This window comes from Erythrolamprus reginae, chromosome 5, assembly GCF_031021105.1.
Source record: "Erythrolamprus reginae isolate rEryReg1 chromosome 5, rEryReg1.hap1, whole genome shotgun sequence".
NCBI lineage: Eukaryota > Metazoa > Chordata > Lepidosauria > Squamata > Dipsadidae > Erythrolamprus > Erythrolamprus reginae.
The window spans coordinates 20,935,671-20,954,628 of record NC_091954.1 but is presented as its reverse complement, the minus strand read 5'-3'; the positions used below and the strand labels follow the sequence as shown (position 1 = coordinate 20,954,628).

The following is an 18,958-nucleotide window of genomic DNA, read 5'->3' as shown; positions in this document are numbered from 1 at the left end:
GCCCTCTCTAAGTGGATTACAGAGTCAGCATATTGCCCCCAAAATTTGGGTCCTCATTTTACCAATCTCTGAAGGATGGAATGCTGAGTCAACCTTGAGCCTGGTGTTAGTCAAACTGCCAAATTGCAGACAGCTGGCAGTCAGCAGAAGTAGCCTGTCCTGCTGTATTCTAACCTCTGGGCCACCCCAGCTCTCATAGCAGCAGCAATGTGCTATATGATGTCTGGGTTGATAATTGTTGCCTGAAAAAGGTGGGATATAAATGAAATAACTAAAAGAGCTTAGCTTCATTTAATGCTACTATCACAATGTGTTACTGTAAAATATGTTCCCAAATATACATTTTGAATCCTTGGAAAATGCAGCAAATCTGTATAATCATGAAGAAAGATATGTGTCTATTTTATAACACAGATGAGAAAAAGGTTATTTTTTCCCCTTACTCTAATTCAGCTCTACGGAGAGAATTTATTTGCATGGATACAAATGCCATATAGAACATCTTCCTTATTGTAATTGGGTTATTATCCTTTTGGACTTAAATCCACAGAGATCTCTCAGGTTGTCCACCTTTGCGATTGGCACAGAACTAATTCATATGACTGTTAGCCTGAGTAAACGAAAGAGTACAAAGTAAATGGATCAAATGAATATAATTTTATATTTCCCAACTTTTTTAGGTCTGGGTAATCGATACACACACACACACACACAGAGAGAGAGAGAGAGAGAGAGAGAGAGAGAGAGACACTCACACACACAGAGAGAGAGAAAGAGAGAGAGAGAGAGAGAGAGAGAGAGAGAGAGAGAGAGAGAGAGAGAGAGAGAGAGAGAGATTCAATGTTATGAATATAATTTTTTATACTTCTCAACTTTTTCAGGTCTGAGCAATCGATTGCCATACTTCATAAATTATTTCTTTGACACTTATTTGCTGATCAATGAAGATACTCCAGTGGGTAAGTATATTAAGATTTGTATTTAATGGGTAAAATTGTACATTTTGTATGTAGAGATGGAAAGGAATAGAAAGTCAACTTAGCATTTACACTTTGAAGGAATGCCTATTAAATTACTGTTTTTCTTTCTTAACTTTATGCTGTGTGTCTTGATAATTTTTATTATTTTAAAACTTTGTTTGCCCTTCAGAATCACTTTGACAACAGCCATGCCCATATAAATAAAAAGAGTCATATGCTAAAATTTCACTGTTTTTCTATTTGGGGTTAATTTCACAAGCAGATTTACTTGAAAGTCCTAAAATAGGTAAAAATTAAACCAAATGCAGATAGAAAAATATTGCATGCAAAATGTTATTATATGCCAAGATGCTTGCACATCAATGCTCGGTGATTTTCTTTTTTTACAAGACTGGGAGGAAATGCTAACAAGCTTCCAATTAGTAATTTAGATTTTCTTCATTCTCTTGTGTTACTGTTTCATGCTCTATTTAAGTTTTATTGTTGATAGTTTGACTACCAGACTATCCAAAGTTTTCTTAAAAAGGAAAACATTGCAATATTTGTGGCTTTTGGCAGTGGTTTTATATCTCCTCCTATCTACAAAATTAAAGTTTAAGCCTTTTAATAAAAGTAATTAGTTTGACACAATTCTTGTCATGGTTCTTCTTCTATCACGTGTGTTTAAGAATGGCACTTCTGTGTTTTGTTTTCATTAGTCTTTAATCTATTTTTGAGTCCAAAGGATTGCATGTACTATTGGCCGAGACTCACCTTTTTAAAGGAGAATTTCAGAATTAGCAATTGAAAGTATTCTTGGAGTGCAAATAAAGATGGAATCCTCTGTATACTCACATATACACTCCCTAGCTCTTTGGAGTCCAAAAATTTTTGGAGCCTAAAGGCAGGACTTGGGGGAGGGGAGAATTCAGTCAAAACTCTGGATTAAAATTATTTGCCATTTGTTTTGCTTTGATATGCTCTGAGTCTTATGTTCTTTTTAACAATCATGCCGAAAGAGAAAGTTGGGCTAAGAAATTTGCAGCATGTTTAAAATTATGAAATAAAAGCCGCCAATCCATTCTGTCTTGGTTATCAATGGCCTGGCTGAGAGGAGAGAATGATGGCTGTGCTTTTAATTGTGCCTTTGGACAAACTATGTCAGAGCTTAATCAACAGACGTCGCTTCTATTTCTTTATTTTGTCAGTAATCAGTTTCAGTAAATGTAGAAATCGATCGGGTCTTTTCTCAGCCTGTTTCAAGACTCTCAGTCCATTAAGCCTGATCTTCAGTCATATTGTTGGGATGGAGATTGTGATCCCCTTATATAGAGCACTGGGGAGACCACACTTGGAATACTGAGTTCAGTTCTGTGTTAGCAAAAACTTCAGAAGAGAAGGATTTAGGGGTAGTGATTTCTGACAGTCTCAAAATGGGTGAACAGTGTGGTTGGGCAGTAGGAAAAGCAAGTAGGATGCTTGGCTGCATAGCTAGAGGTATAACAAGCAGGAAGAGGGAGATTGTGATCCCCTTATATAGAGCACTGGGGAGACCACATTTGGAATACTGAGTTCAGTTCTGGAGACCTCACCTACAAAAAGATATTGACAAAATTGAACAGGTCCAAAGACGGGCTACAAGAATGGTGGAAGGTCTTAAGCATAAAACGTATCAGGAAAGACTTCATGAACTCAATCTGGAGGACAGAAGGAAAAGGGGGGACATGATCGAAACATTTAAACATATTAAAGGGTTAAATAAGGTTCAGGAGGGAAGTGTTTTTAATAGGAAAGTGAACACAAGAACAAGGGGACACAATCTGAAGTTAGTTGGGGGAAAGATCAAAAGCAACGTGAGGAAATATTATTTCACTGAAAGAGTAGTAGATCCTTGGAACAAACTTCCAGCAGACGTGGTTGGTAAATCCACAGTAACTGAATTTAAACATGCCTGGGATAAACATATATCCATCCTAAAATAAAACACAGGAAATAGTATAAGGGCAGACTAGATGGACCATGAGGTCTTTTTCTGCCGTCAGGCTTCTATGTTTCTATGTTTCTATTGTAATACTCTTTGAATTGATGGTATGATTTGTGTATATGCACCAACACAGTTTACACACAATAGGCCAGTGATGGTGAACCGTTTTTTCCTCAGGTGCCAAAAGCACATGCACGCACGCCATTGCGCATGTGTGAGTGCCCACACCTATAACTCAATGCTCCCTGCCCCCCTGTGCATGTGTGTGTGACCCCCCCATGCTACCCTACTCTCTTTGCATGCATGCACAATCCCCCCGCTCCCCTGTTTCCCAACTTCAACTGGGCCCAATAAGCCAATTTTCTACTGTCCTCAGGCTCCAGAGATTTTCTTACAGTCTGGGGAAGGTCAAAATGGCTTCCCCCACATCCTGGAAGCTCTCTGGAGGCTGAAAATGCCCTCCCAGAGCTTCACACAAATCAAAAGTTACCTGGCTGCATGCACATGAGCACTGGAGCTGAATTAGGACAATGGCTTGTGTGCCGACAGATATGGCTCTGTGTGCCACAGTTTCACCATCACTGCCAGAGGCTGTGCTCTTTGTTTAAGCAAGTAACTGGTATTTATAAAAGGCCCAGTAGGAGAATAGTCTTAATTCTCTTGCCGTCTTAAGATTTGTTTGCTGTCCTTAAAGAAGCAGGTCTTTCCTGGACTTCTTCTAGTCCAGTATTTCTCAACCTTTGCCACATCCAGATGTGTCATTTTCGGTTCCCAGAATTCCTCAATCTTGGTTCAACCAGCTAAGGTTGAGAAACATTGAATAATGCTACGTGAGAACAGTGGTGCAGTAAAACTCTATCCACACACACAGATTAAACAAGAGTTGGAAGGGACCTTGTAGGTCATCTAGTCCAACACCCCCCCCCCCCCCCAAGCAGACCCTATACCAGTGATGGCAAACCTTTTTTCCCTATGGGTGCCAAAAGTATTCATATGTGCGCTATCGCACAGGCGCGAGTGCCTACGCGCATAATTCAATGCCTGTGGAAACGGCCTGCCCTCTCCCTGGAGGCCAGAAATTACCCATTTCCCAACCTCTGGTGGACCCAATAGACCCATTTTTCAACTTCTGTAGGCCCATTTTTCACCCTCCCCAGGCTATAGAGGCTTTCTTGGAGCCTGGAGAGGGCACAAATGCCCTCCTCCATTCCTCTGAAGGCCCTCTGTAAGCTGAAAATGCCCTTCCATAGCCTCTGTGTGAGCCGAAAATCAACTGGCTGGCATGCACATGCACGTTGGAGATGAGCTAGGGCAATGGCTTGTCTGCAAGCAGATATGGCTCCAGGTGCCTCTTGTGGCACCTGTGCCATAGATTTGTCATCACTGCCCTACACCATTTCTTTCACATGGCAGTCCACTCTCTTTAAAGTTTCCAGTGATGGAGCTCCCATAACCTCTAAAGGCAAGCTGTTCCATTGCTTGGTTGTTCTCACTGTCAGAAAATTTCTCCTTATTTCCAGGTTGAATCTCTCCTTGATCAATTTCTATCCATTATTTCTTGTCTGGCCTTCAGGTGCTTTGGAAAATAGATTGACCCTCCCCTTTTTGTGGCAGCCCCTCAAATATTAGAACACTGCTATATTGTTCTATAGACTGTCTCTTTTCTCTCCTTTTCTCTCTTGAGTTCATACCAGGGAGAGTTCATATCACTGCTTGTTCCTACATTTTCATTAAAACTGAAATAAAACTTGGCAGATCTTTTTATGAAAAGATTAAAGTTAATCTGATAAGCAGTAACAGGTTTATAAAATTCCAGCAGCTCTCAGATCCTTAAAGAAAGCCTTATTTTTTATTAAAATTATAATACACATGGCCCATATTTTCTCCAGAGTTCAAAGCATCATTGTTTCCAATGTGCAAATGGGTCTAACTATTAACTGTTCTGGGTTACAGTTGGCAGAGCTCTTAGGGTCTGCAAAAAGTGATGGTGGAACAACACATAGAGGATGGGCTACATTTGATTTGATTGGCTCAAGAAGAGACTTACCGGTAGTTGAAGAAGTGAAAATAGTAGGTAGTTGGGGGAAAGTGACCATTTAATGCTGGATTTCCTGATTTTAAAGTAAGGTAAAGCTAATTATCATTGACTACTACCTTAAATTCTCCCGAAGGTGCTTTTTCAAGAGGTAGCTGGACTTTCTTCTTTTTATTTGAAAGCGTTTCGCTTCTGAAGAAACCTCTTGGATGAGAAGCGAAATGTCTTCAAAGACAAAGTCTTTGAAGAAACTTCTTCAAAGATGTTTCATATCTCATGTCAAATGATCTAAGCCCCAGAGCTTACTGTAACAGCATTGCCAAAAAAGCATTAAGAGGTGTTAATCTAATTTTGTAAAGCTTCTTCTCCAGTAACATTATATTGCTAACTAGGGCATACAAAACCTTTGCCAGACCAATTCTCGAATACAGTGGGTTCAGAGGTATTTCATGAGAATAGCACTCCACTTCTCTACTCACAATAGAATTCCTTATGCCACCAGGCTTGAAATTTTAGGCTTGAGCAATCTGGAACCGCGCTGCCTGTGGTCCGATCTAAGAATAGTACACAAAATTGTCTGCTACAAAGTCCTAACCGCCAATGACTTCTTCAGCTTCAACTGCAATAATACATGGGCAAACAATTGATACAAACTCAAGGTAAACTGCTCCAAACTCAATTGCAGAACATATGACTTCAACAATAGAATGGTCAATACCTGGAACACTCTCCTTGACTCCATTGTTAACTCCTCAAACTCTCGCGACTTCAATCTTAAACTGTCTACTGTGGATCTCACCCCATTCCTAATAGGTCTGTAAAGGGAGCATGCCTACCGTTCCTGTCCTACTGTCTTCATTTATCTGTCTTCATTTCCTTTGTTCATGTCAATCTTCACATTTATACCTAATATCTTGTACATGTTTGACAAACAAACACATGCACCCAGTGATGGGCTACTATGGGTACGATAGGTACGCAGTACTGGTAGCAAAATTTTGGTGAATTCCCCCCCCCCCCCCCCTTCTGGGCTCTGTGTATGTTTTTCCTATCACAGTAAATGAGGTTGAATGTGTATAATTTTAGAAGAGCTGTGCGTGTGTATGTTTGTGTGTACATACACATACAGTTTATATAGTAGATAATGTATATTTGTGTGTGCCTGTGTGTAATATGTATGTACACATATAGCATATACACATAGAATTAAGTAGTATATTTTTGATGCTCAGTAATAGCAAATAGATGGGGAAATTGTATCTCTTTGAGGCGAGGATACGCCAGGCACCCTAACCCAAACCCTTGACATCAGTGACATCAAGTTGGCCACCTTTAAGCCAGTCACATGACGTTTAACCCACCCCCAGTCACATGATCGTCACGAGGATCCTCTTGCATGTGAGATTTCACCAATTTTTGGAGGTTGAGATGCAACAATTAGACAAACGTTTGATGGGCCCAGAAGAAAAAATGATTACAAAAATATATGTATATATTTATATATTTAGTTAATTGGATTTGTATGCCGCCTCTCTCCGAGGACTCGGGGCGGCTCACAACATATACAGTAGTAAAATCAACCCAATTAATATACATTAAAACAATCCTTAAAAATCTAACTTTAAAAAACTTCCATTAACATTCATTCAACAAATCGTACTAAAAACAGTTGTTGGTCAGGGGGAAGATCTAGTAACCCCAGGCCTGGCAACAAAGATGAGTTTTAAAACTCTTTCGGAAGGCAAGGAGGGTGGGGGCAATGCAAATCTCTGGGGGGAGATGATTCCAGAGGGCCGGGCCCCCCACAGAGAAGACTCTTCCCCTAGGTCCTGCCAGCCGACATTGTTTGGTCAACGGGACCCTAAGGAGACCAACTCTGTGACCTCACCAGTCGCTGGGATTCATGAGGCAGAAGGCGATCTCGGAGATATATATATCTACTACAATTTGACAGACCTGAGGACATAGTAAAGGAGGTGATAGTAGCATGAGCAAAAGATGTAGGACATAATATTTATTTGGCTGATTGGGAACAAATTTGCAACAAAATCAGCAATCTATAGAGAAAACCAGTATAAAATGTTCTATTGCTGGCATTTGGCACCTTCAAGACTAGTGAAGATATATCCAAATTTAAACCAATTTTGTTGGAAATGCAAAAAAGGGCAAAGTACCTTCTTTCACACATGGTGGTTGTGCCTGGAAGCAAACAAATATTGGAAAAAATACACAGTTGGTTACAAGAATTAACAGGGTCACAAATAGAATATACTTCAGAACATTTTCTTCTAGGAATATTTAAAGGGAAATATGAAAAAAATTATAAATATCTGATCTTACATATTATAACTGTAACCAGGAACATCTTGGAGGTTAAACATATGAAGAACGGGTCCAGGAATTGGGCATGGCTATCTAGTGAAAAGAAGGACTGGAGTGACATGATAGCACTATGGTATTTTAACATTTGAGGGATTCCCAAAAATAAGAAAACTTTTCTTCAAAGCAGTTGAAGTCTAGACAAAAAATAATGGATGAAAACTAATCAAACAGAGATGCAACAGAACTAAAAAGAAATTTCTTAATAGTGAGAACAATTAACCAGTGGAATGGCTTGCCTTCAGAAGTTGTGACAGCCACTTGTCTAGATTGGTATAGGTTCTCCTGCTTGAGCATGGGGTTGGATTAGAAGATTTTCAAGTTTCTTTCCATCTCTCCATCTCTCCATCTATCCATCCATCCATCCATCCATCCATCCATCCATCCATCCATCTATATCTATCTTTCCCTCTCTCTCACACACACATGCCTTGAATTTGTTGTATTTGCTCCCAACTATGTGTTTGTTATGAGCAGATGTACGAAAATGTCATACTTCTTTGTACAAATAATTATTTTTCAAGCTGAAAATGGTGCAAAAGACCAGGGTAGTGATATGAGAAGTTTTGTTTTAATGATTCCATAGAACAAACTGCATTGGTTTTATTTGGCTTTATTGAGCTTACAAAATTGGCAAACCTTTGAATATTTAATAGAGGCATTAACACACTTTGGATTTCTCCCCTCGTGATCAGTCCAGCTATGCTTGCTTTTTTATTTAACTCCTATAACTCAGGTACATTAATAAATCTATTATCTTCCTTCCCATTCTCTGCTCTCTCTCTCTCTCATAAATCTCCTATCCTTTTTGCCTCGATTGAGTGCAACTGTCTTCCTCCCCTTTTCCATGTGATACCTGGAGGAGTGTTAAGCAACAATTAAAGAGATAATTCCCTCTCTAATCACTTACATGAGTAAATTAGTCTTGTCAGGAGCTATTAAGACAGAGAGCTTGGAATTCATTAGGCTAGATTGGACCTATGGAGCTTCTGGCATTGCTGCTAGTCCAAGCTGATTAATTTCCTTGAAAACACCATCAATGTCCATCTGTTTCAGTTAGTCTTTAGAGAGCAATTTTCAGGTGGACTGACCCCCCCCCCCCATCAGTTATTTCACCCAGAAGTGATGACTGACACGCACAACCTACTGCAGTGTGAAGAGTAAAATGTGTGTCTCTGTGTATTAAAGTAATACATGCATGCAGATTCCCTTGTTCAAGGCCCGCAGCTGGTATTTAAACATGGTTTTAACACCAGGAAGGTTACATATTTCCACCCAGTATTTCAGCATGCAGAATTGCTATGCTCTTTTCCTGTTTTCAGTCTTTCTCCTGCCTTTTTCTGCATGGTTTAATATGGAAAGATCCACCATGGAAAATGTACTTAATGACAAACACATGGTTTTAACTGTTTTTAACTGTTGTTTTTAAATGGTTTTAGATTGTTTTTTAAGGGGTTTTAATATTACATTGTGTTCTGGTTTCTGGTAGAAATTCAGCAAGTACAAATAACTTTTATCAAACACATTATTTTATAAACAAAGAAACTCCATTTTATTCTTTTCTCTTCCGGCTACACACACATTTCATACTGACGTATCTCTCCTGGCTCTGTTATCTTTATTAATTGCATTCCTTACATTCCTTCTGCTCTGCTAGACAAGATTTATTTTGTAAAAGCACGATCACTAAAAAAAACCAGACGGACAGTTAATCACACAGAATACTTGGCTTACTTGGAGAGCGGCATAAAGTTGAAACTCCACCCTTCTTCTTCACTAGTCCCATGACGTGCCAATTACCTCTCTCAATTATTTAACCCATTCATCTCCTTAATATCCTCTTCCAGACCTTTGCTCTCTACGTTTCTGAATTCTTCTGAATTTAGGATTAACCCAGTGTGCCTCTAATTCTCCCTCACTAGATCCTGAACTCATAGCCCCATCTTGGGGCTGGCCTCTCACCTGTTCTACTACCTGTAACCCCGCCCCCCCACTTCTTCATAAACACTATCTGAATCTGAGTCCTCAATATCTTCATTATCCTCCAACTGATCAAGAGTATGTACAACACATTGTATGTTTTACTTGTTTGGTTGTGAGCTGCCCAGAGTCCCTTGGGAATTGGGCAGCATACAAATTTAGATGAATGAATGAACGAACAAACAAACAAACAAACAAATAAACAAACTAATACTTCTTTTCACATTTAGCATCTGCTGCAACTTTTTATCTTCTCTGTAAAATGTGGGAGATTACTCTGAGGCTAGGTGGTATTGCTTTATAATCTACCAATGGGTACTGCTGTTGGGACAAAACTGGGTATTTTCTTATCAGAGATCCAAATTTTTGTCATTTAATTGATTATATTTTGGGAGGTTGTTACCAACAGAGCCCATGTGATGTTTTATCCTCAGATTGAGCCTTAGTAACCGAATGTAAATCCACAGTAACCGAATTTAAACATGCCTGGGATAAACATATATCCATTGTAAGATAAAATACAGGAAATAGTAAAAGGGCAGACTAGATGGACCATGGGGTCTTTTTGTCTTCTATGTTTCTATGTTTCTTATGTTTTACAACAGTGCATCCATCTCTGAGTCCATTTACCTTTCTGATTCTCTTGGTTGCCCCTTTCTTTCAACTTTCCTATAAATAAGGACTTCTGAAAGGAGCTTTGTCCTCTTGTAATGGGTCCAAAGGGAGGGAGGGAAAGGATAATTTAGCTTGCCTGTTCATGTCCCAAGTGAGAACTACAGATTGATTTCTTCTAGCTAACCACACAATTTATGGATTGGGATTTTAGTATCATTAGACCAAGTATAAATGACAGACTGGATTTTTTCAGTCTGCGGAGAGGTGCAGCATACAAATCTAATAAACAAACAAACAAACAAACAAACAAACAAATAAATATTATCTGTTATTTATTATTATTATCTAGACTTTTAAATTGTATATTTATTGAGGGTTTTTTTAATTTGCTCTGGTCTATGACTGTAATAAAATGCTGTTAGTTAGTTTTGTAATCTACTTGTTTGCTTTTGCCATCCATCTCCACATCCGCATTCCTGAATTTCTGCGCATTATGTCTATTTTTGTTTTGTTGTTCATATCCTTCTGTTGACTTTTTCTTGCTGCTTTTGCTGTCCCTGATGCTTCTTTTTCAGCCCTCCTCAGCTGCGGATAGTATCAGCCAGGACCTCCTTAGTGCTACTACCATCATGACTGTAAAATTATTGTTTTATGATGTATATAAAACAGATGTATGGATAAAAATATTAATCCACGACAAACACAACCAACATGCAGCTGTAGTGTAAATTCAGCTTTTGGGAAAATGAAAGTCTTCTAATTACATTTAATACTTAATTGAGTTTACACACTGTAATACATGAGTCTTGGGACAAGTATAATTTCCCAAGACAAACATGTACAGAGAAGCATACAATCACAAGCTTCTTATTTGGATTTTGTGGAATAATCTTTAAAAAAAAAAGTATGTTTTTATCAATATTTCTAACATCTTCCTCTTGTGCAATTTACAATACATTACATTTTTAAAAATAAAATAGTGTACAATCATGTTTCCATCAAATAGACAGCATTCACATTCAGCTTGGACTAAATTCATGATGGAATACTATTATTCAGATTCTTGCTCATCCTTTGGACATCAGGAATCAAATTGGAATCAGCAGCAATCATTGTTTACTTATTTATTCAATTTATACAGCTGCCTGTCTCACATGTGCAACTCTGTGGGATATCATAGACATGAAAAAAAATTAATAAACAAGTTAAAACAACTTAAATGTAAAATGTGGGAGCATTGCTGAGAAAGAAATAAGGTTTCTCCTAGTATTTAATTCAGATGGCTCTGATCTATTTGATATATCCTGTTCTGTTAAGAACTCAAACTGGCTGGTAAAATTTAAAAATAAAACTAGGATATACCGTATTTTTCGGATTACAAGACGTACTGGAGTAAATGACACACCTAGATTTTAGAGGTGGAAAACAAGGGAAAAAGTATTCTGAACCAAATGGTGTAGTAATATATTATTTAATATAATACCAGTATAGCAGAATACGTTTTACAAACATGTATACTTTTTACAACCATGTACACTTTTTACAAACTTCAAACTTAAGACTTGTTGACTTCAACTCCCAGAACTCCTTCTCTAGTCACGCTAACTCAGAATGGAAGTTGATGTCCTACCCCACGAGGTCCGTACTGCCCCCACCCTACTGGCTTGCCATAAGGCCCTAAAGACCTGGCTTTGCCAGTAGGCCTGGGGGCCGTGAGACTGACATCTTATTCCGGCCAAGATATGATTTGATTGGGATGTTTGATAGTATGATTGTAGTGTGTTATTTAGGGTTTAAAACTACTTTTAATCATTGAATTTTAATTATTTAATAGTTTTTTTATTTCTGCTATAAGCCGCCCTGAGTCCCATGGGATTGGGTGGCATCTAGACCTAAACCTAAACCTAAACCTAAATCAATCAATCAATCAATCAATCAATCAATCAATGCAATGATTCATTTAACAAGTGTGGCAAGGGAGGTCATAAAACAGGTCACAACCCAATTAGGGTTGTGACCTGTTTTATGACCTTCCTTGCCACACTTGTTAAATGAATCACTGCATTGATTGATTGATTGATAGATTTAGATTTAGGTTTAGGTTTAGGTTTAGATGCCACCCGATCCCAATTAGGGTTGTGGGTTGCGTAAATTGTGGGTGTAAATTGAAGGTCACTTGTACAAGCATTTCAAGGCATCACCCAACTGCTGGGCAATGCCATAAAGGTGCATTGGATTTGGTGGGGGTGGGGATGGGAATGGTAGGGTTCCTCTGCATTCCTTGGTTGGATCTGGTCCACGTTTGACCATAGTTTTTCTTTTGCCATCTGCTTCTACACAATACAATCTGATTTTTAAATTTTCAGAGAGTCATCCTTCTCTGGGGCAGTCAGAGCCCCTTTGCATAATTTCTTTCTAAATTTTCTTGGGGCTGGAAAGCATAAATGTGAGTTAATAACATTTTTCTGCAGTAACAACAAAGTCATTCTTGCTATTTGTTCTAGCACTGCCTTGAACTGTCCAACCCACATTAATAATACTTAGTTTCTGAAAAAGATTTGAAAAGTGTCATCTGGGAGCCTGAAAATATGAGTTTTTTGTTTTTTCTACAAAAAATAAGTGAAGCTTGTTTTAAGAAATATTTTGAGAAACACTTGAAAGTAAAAAAGATTACCAAGACATAAATTCAAAGTGTGTGTGTGTCTCTCTATATATCTGTCTATCTGTCTGTCTATATCTATCTGTCTGTCTGTCTGTTCTGGTTTCTGGTAGAAATTTAGCAATTACAAATAACTCTTATTAAATGCATTATTTCATGAATAAAGAAACTCCATTTATTTCTCTGCTCTTCTGGAATCCAAACACATTTCATACAGGCAATTATCTGTTGGTCCATTATCTCCCTTAACTGCATTTCTCACATTCCTTCTCCTTCCCCACTTAACAAGATTTATTTTCCTAACAGCATGATTTCTAAAACAGTAGCCCTGACTGTTAATCAACACAGAATACTTTTACTTACTTGGGAGCGGCCAGAAGAACATACATCACTACAATATTTAACCCATTCCTCTCCTTAATATCTTCTTCCAGACACCTATTCTCTACATTTTTGGGCCCTTCTGAATATAGGGTTAACCCAGTGAGCATCTGATTCTCCCTCGCTAGATCCTGAACTCATAGCCCCATCCTGTGGCTGGCCTCCCACCTGTTCTACTATCTGTAACCCCGGGCCCCCCACTAATTCATAAACACTATCTGAATTCGAGTCCTCAATATCTTCATCATCCTCCAACTGACCAGGAGTATGTGCAACTCTATCTATCTATCTATCTATCTATCTATCTATCTATCTATCTATCTATCTATCTATCTATCTATCTATCTATCTATCTATCTATCTCCGCCCACCTGCCTGGGACGCTTCTGCCCATGCTTAGTTGCACATTTGTACACATGCAGGAATGAACCAGTAGCAATGGCTTTAGAACCCACTACTGATAGATTGAAGTGATATAAGGTTTACAATCCCTTGCTGCTCTGGATTTGCAGTTATGAGGACTGAAATCTAAAAACATTTGCTAGACACCAAGTTGACTGTCCCTCTGGTGAAATATCGTGCAGCCAAATGAATGTGTATGAGTATTAACATAACTTTGATTGCTCTGTCTGAAGACTTCCTAGTGTACATCAGACTTTTTAAAAAAATGATAAATTTCCATACAGTTCTCTTTTGAGATACTAATAGTGGAGCCTAAAGCTTGATGAAGTAAGGTGGCATCAAGATAAATTGAGATTTATTATTATCAGAATGTACCTAGCCTTTCCCTAGGCCTATCTGCTCCTGTTTGCAATCTGATCTTGGTCTCAGTGAAATCTAGATAGTTTACAGACTGAGAAGTTTTCATTACCATCTTTTATTGCTGCAGCCTGACAGTTGTCTTAAATATGATTTTTCTCAAAGGAGCCAAACTTCAGGCTTCTTAATTTTTTCTTCCATGCCAGGGTTGTCAAACTCTCAGCCCACAGGCTGGATGTGTCATGTGCTGACCGTGCCCATGCCCAGTTTAGCAAAGTGGGGAAAAATCCCAATATGTCACGTGATGCTGCCGTGACGATGTGAGTTTGACTCCACTGCTCCATGCCCTTTTCTGCTGAAAATTGATCATATTGATTTCATTTTGATCTTTGGTTGTGAAAAGTAATATCAATGCTGCTTTAAAAAGGCAAATAGACCTTGATTTTCCTTGAAGGCTTCATTTTTTATTCAGTTCTAACTCTAAAGGGTGGGAAATAGGTTTATACTCTTTGCAGCCGGCCAGTCGTTAACATTCTTGCGGTCATTAAAAACACTTGGGGATTGATCTCTATCCTCAGAGTCACTTGAACAGAGGGCAAACTGGTGTGGAATTGGGACTGCTGAAAGGGCTGTATTGTAAACAGGAGATAAGTGGTATCATATATTTCCTCTTCTGTTGAGAAAGGGCTTCAAGGAAAATCAAGAAAGTCCAGTTGCCTTTGGAGCAACCACGTCCTGGATATCTGAGAAACTCCATAGACACTAAGGTAGGCATGTTACAAGTAGAAGTTGTAATGTGAAAAGTTAACTAATATCAAATCTATTTTTGAATGCTTTTAATACAGCACCAGCTTTCCTCTTCATAAAAGCAGTAAAAATTAATGAATCCTCCTGGTCTGTAATATATAAGATGATCTATTTAATACTGTCTTTAATACTGTCTATATCCTGAAGCTCTGCTTATCATTTATTTTAGTTCTATGGTAGCATTCCAGGAAATTTCTCCATTATCTTCTGCTAGGGAGCTATCTTCCTATAGAAGTTTGCCTGAAGACATATTTTCTTGTCTTTTTAAATAAAATAAAAATGTAATTTAAGATTCTCAATTTTAAAAACACCATGTTCAAGTCTGGGATAATGTGAGTTTTAGTTTGCATTTGTTTCACTATAAGCGTTTATATAATAATTTGTTATTTACTTTTAAAAACTACTTTAGTTCATGCATATTTCATGCATCTGGCAATGTCTTTTTATGTGATTGATCTGAAGAAGCAGAAGGTTCTGAAATTCAGACACTGTTTTAATCTCCCACCGGTATAGTTTTTTGAGGAGTAACAGTGTAGGTTAGATTTAGTACGTAGTTGATGCTACCCAAATTGGACACAGCAAAAACAGGGCTGTCCTGGTTTTAGGATGGAGGGCAGGTAAAATAATGAAAGGCTAAGAGTTGCCCAGAGTCCTGGGTGGCATGCAAATTAAACTAACTAACTAACTAACTAACTAACTAACTAACTAACTAACTAACTAACTAACTAACTAACTAACTAACTAACTAACTAACTAACTAACCAACCAACCAACCAACCAACCAACCAACCAAACAAACAAACAAACAAACAAACAAACAACCAACCAACCAACCAAACAAACAAACAAATAAAATAAGCCAAAAGTGAAAGCTGTCCACTAACATAGGGGTGTCAAACTCGATTTCATTGAGGGCCACATCAGGGTTGTGTTTGATCTTGGGGGCCTGGGGTGGGTGTGTTCAGGTTGAGATCACTCATGTCAGTGCCTGTGGTGGCCTGAACACTCTTCCAGAGAATAGGGGCTCCCGAGCTCCATTTTAGGCTATGACAGTCTCCTGCCAATCTCTCCTAGCAAAAACGGAGCATGGGAGGGCCGCACACAGCCTCCACCAAGGGCCTTTATTGCTGATAGAGACACTGCGCACCGGCCTTTCACTGTTTCCAGGGTGGCCCCGTGGGCCAGATCTAAGCATCTGGCCCACGGCCTTTGAGTTTGAGACCCCTGCACTAACATATAACTATCTCATTGCATATATGGCAATGGGGAGCTAAGGTGCCCTCCCAATTGCATTGCAGTTGTCTCCATAAATTATATTGCTCCTAGTTAGAAAACCAGGGGAAAAAATTGGAAGTAAGGGATCTTATGAACACTGGCATCAAAATGGGTCCATATTTGATTCCACCAAGTCCTCTGAGGCTAGGACACAGGGCACTATAGCTATAATTTAGCCATAAACAAATATTGTCCACCTATGTGGCTGCAGAAAACCCTGTCTGAATGAAGTACAATTTGACATGTTGCAAAGTGGAAATAATCAGATTAACAGCAGCCTGATGTCCTCCTCGTGTAGAAACTAAATCCCTATAATAATTCATGGAGCTCCCATGTTGACAACATGTGTGAAATAATTATTATGGATGTGAAACACTATGTGTTGCTAGAGAGGCAGAATCGGCCCAGAGTTCTATCAGATTATTAATCTAAAAATTTAAATCAAAGCTTAATTTTCTCAGTTTGAATTTTTCCCTAAGAGCCTGCAAGTTTTTGAAGTATTTTTTTCAGAATGAACTCAAGAGTTTGAAAAATTAAATTACAGTGGGCAATTACATTGTTTTAAAACACTTGTTTCACAGCATATTTAAATGCATGATTTATTAACTTTATTTTTGTGGCTAGAAACTGTGCTTGCAGATAAATATATATGGAGGGTACCTAATACTTTCCCGTTTATCTTTAAATATACGCAAGTGTATGCACATTTGTGCTTTTGGTTTGTAGCTTTCCTGTATTTATGATGTATAGCAAGTTTCCTTTCATCTTTATTGCATAAGTAATGTTACTTAGATTGCAAGTTTGCTGAGGCTGTGAACATTTTAATGTGTGTGTATCGCTCTTACAATTTATTTATTTATTGCAATATTTATATACTGCCTTTGGGGCAAAGTACAACATCACTGTTTAAAACAACTATACAACACATTTCATTTGTCACCAATTATGATAATACTGTAGTTTGTTTCCTTAAAGGTTGATAGAAAATAAACTCCTATGTATAAATAGAATATAATAGAATTTTTATTGGCCAAGTGTGATTGGACACACAAGGAATTTGTCTTGGTGCATATGCTCTCAACGTACATAAAATAAAATATACATTTGTCAAGAATCATGTGATACAACACTTAATAATTGTCATAGGGGTCAAATAAGCAATGAAGAAGCAATATTAATAAAAATCTTAGGATATACGCAACAAGTTACAGTCATACAGTCAACATGGGAGGAAATGGGTGATAGGAATGATGAGGAAAACTAGTAGAATAGAAGTGCAGATTTAGTAGAAAGTCTGACAGTTTTGAGGGAATTATTTGTTTAGTAGAGTGATGGCGTTCGGGAAAAAACTGTTCTTGTGTCTAGTTGTCTTGGTGTGCAGTACTCTGTAGCGACGTTTTGAGGGTAGGAGTTGAAACAATAGTGTCTTGATGTTATAGTTTCAGAAGAATTCATCTGCTAACAATAAAAATGAGCAAACATTTCTTTTAAAATTGCAAATTAGTACCTGTTGGCTCTTTATATAATACATTAAGGGGAAAAAAATGAAACAATTCAATGAAACATTACCTGTTTCAAGGGCTGAAATCTACCTATCTGTTAAATCCTTGCTGGATGAAGGACTGCAGACTTGAGGTAAACAACTGTTCTTTTATTAACACGGTCAACGGTTACAGCAATAAACAAAAAGACAACATGGCCGTGCCTGGCAGCTATATATATACCCGGGCTGCCAGGCTCGGCCAACCAATCACATTACGGTATTCTCCCGCCAAAAGAATATGGGGCGGATACAAGACTTAACTGTCCTCTGGACACAACACTATCTATCTATCTATCTGTCTGTCTGTCTGTCTGTCTGTCTGTCTGTCTGTCTGTCTGTCTGTCTGTCTATCTATCTATCTATCTATCTATCTATCTATACATATATACACACACACAAATATATATATATTCAAGTCCCAGTGGGTATCACTATATCTATCCATCCATCCATCCATCCATCCATCCATCCATTTGTTGTGGTTGGCTCTGTCCCAGCTCCTGCCCCAAGGAATGTGGAGGTGGATGTGAGGGAAAAATCCACATGCCACAGGCCTGTTTAGAATCTCCCGACGAAGGCTCCTCTGACGAAGGAAGCATGAGTAGCAGGGAAGAGGGGAGTTTGGTTGACAGCCCAGGAGGATATCAATCATCCTTATCATCCCTGGATTCTGAACAAGAACGTATGACGGACCCACACATGCATAGAGTGATGCATAGGAGAGAACAACTGAAGGATTATTACAGGAGATAAGTGAGGCCACCTGTGGTTGGTGGGGCTGCTGTAATTAGTGCTACAGATTAAAAGAACCGCGTGCTGATTTAGCCTTGTGGACGTTTATCTGATTCATAGTTTCGTCAAGATCATGGTTTTGCTGTTTCCCTGTTCAAGACTGTGTGTGGACTCTCTGGACTTTGGAATTGGACTCAATTTCCCAGTTACTGGGTGAGAAATTGGATTGCATTTAACCTGTGCCTTGTGTGTACCAGAAAATCCCTTTGACATTTAAAAACTGAGTTTTTCCTGATTTTCTGTTGATAAAGACTTTTGGTTTTCCTTCTATCGTGTGGTATGTGTCGTTTTGGATACCCTGTAATTACGGGCTGTTTGGACATGCCGGCAGAACACCATCCATCCATCCATCCATCCATCCTTCCATTCATCCATCCATCTATCTATCTATCTATCTATTCCAAACATGCAAAGAACTAATAAGGAAGTAAAGAGAGACTAGTATAGATCTCTTTCGAGCTATTTGGCTCTCATCAACTAGCTATACCCTTCTAGGATTCAAAGCTGGGCTGCTTTTGCCTTGCTAGGCAATGCTAGCCTCTAAACCACAGGCTCTCCGCCCTTTTATCAGCAGAGCCATTTGGTAAACCCAAATATGGGAGAGAGCTGATGAGAACCAAATAGCTCAAAAAAAGATCTATACTAGTCTCCCTTTATTTCTTTATCCATTCTTTGCAAGTTTGGAAAATATGGTTTGGTGTCTGGACGGCCCCTGAGTGGGCTGAAAGGCAAACCTTACAGTCATATTATTTTAGGACTTTAATACTATCAGACCCTTTAGACAAATATG

The 18,958-nt window shown here is 38.6% G+C and overlaps 1 protein-coding gene across 1 annotated transcript in view; it reads left to right on the top strand.

Moving 5' to 3' along the window:
- The first annotated feature begins 308 nt into the window (after positions 1-308).
- The window catches only part of CDH23 (cadherin related 23), a 726,582-nt gene continuing 707,932 nt past the window's right edge, over positions 309-18,958 (top strand). Inside the window, exons 1-2 of the mRNA XM_070753910.1 lie at positions 309-318; positions 882-959. Coding sequence (XP_070610011.1) covers positions 309-318; positions 882-959 — 88 coding nt within the window. The remainder of the gene's footprint in view (positions 319-881; positions 960-18,958) is intronic.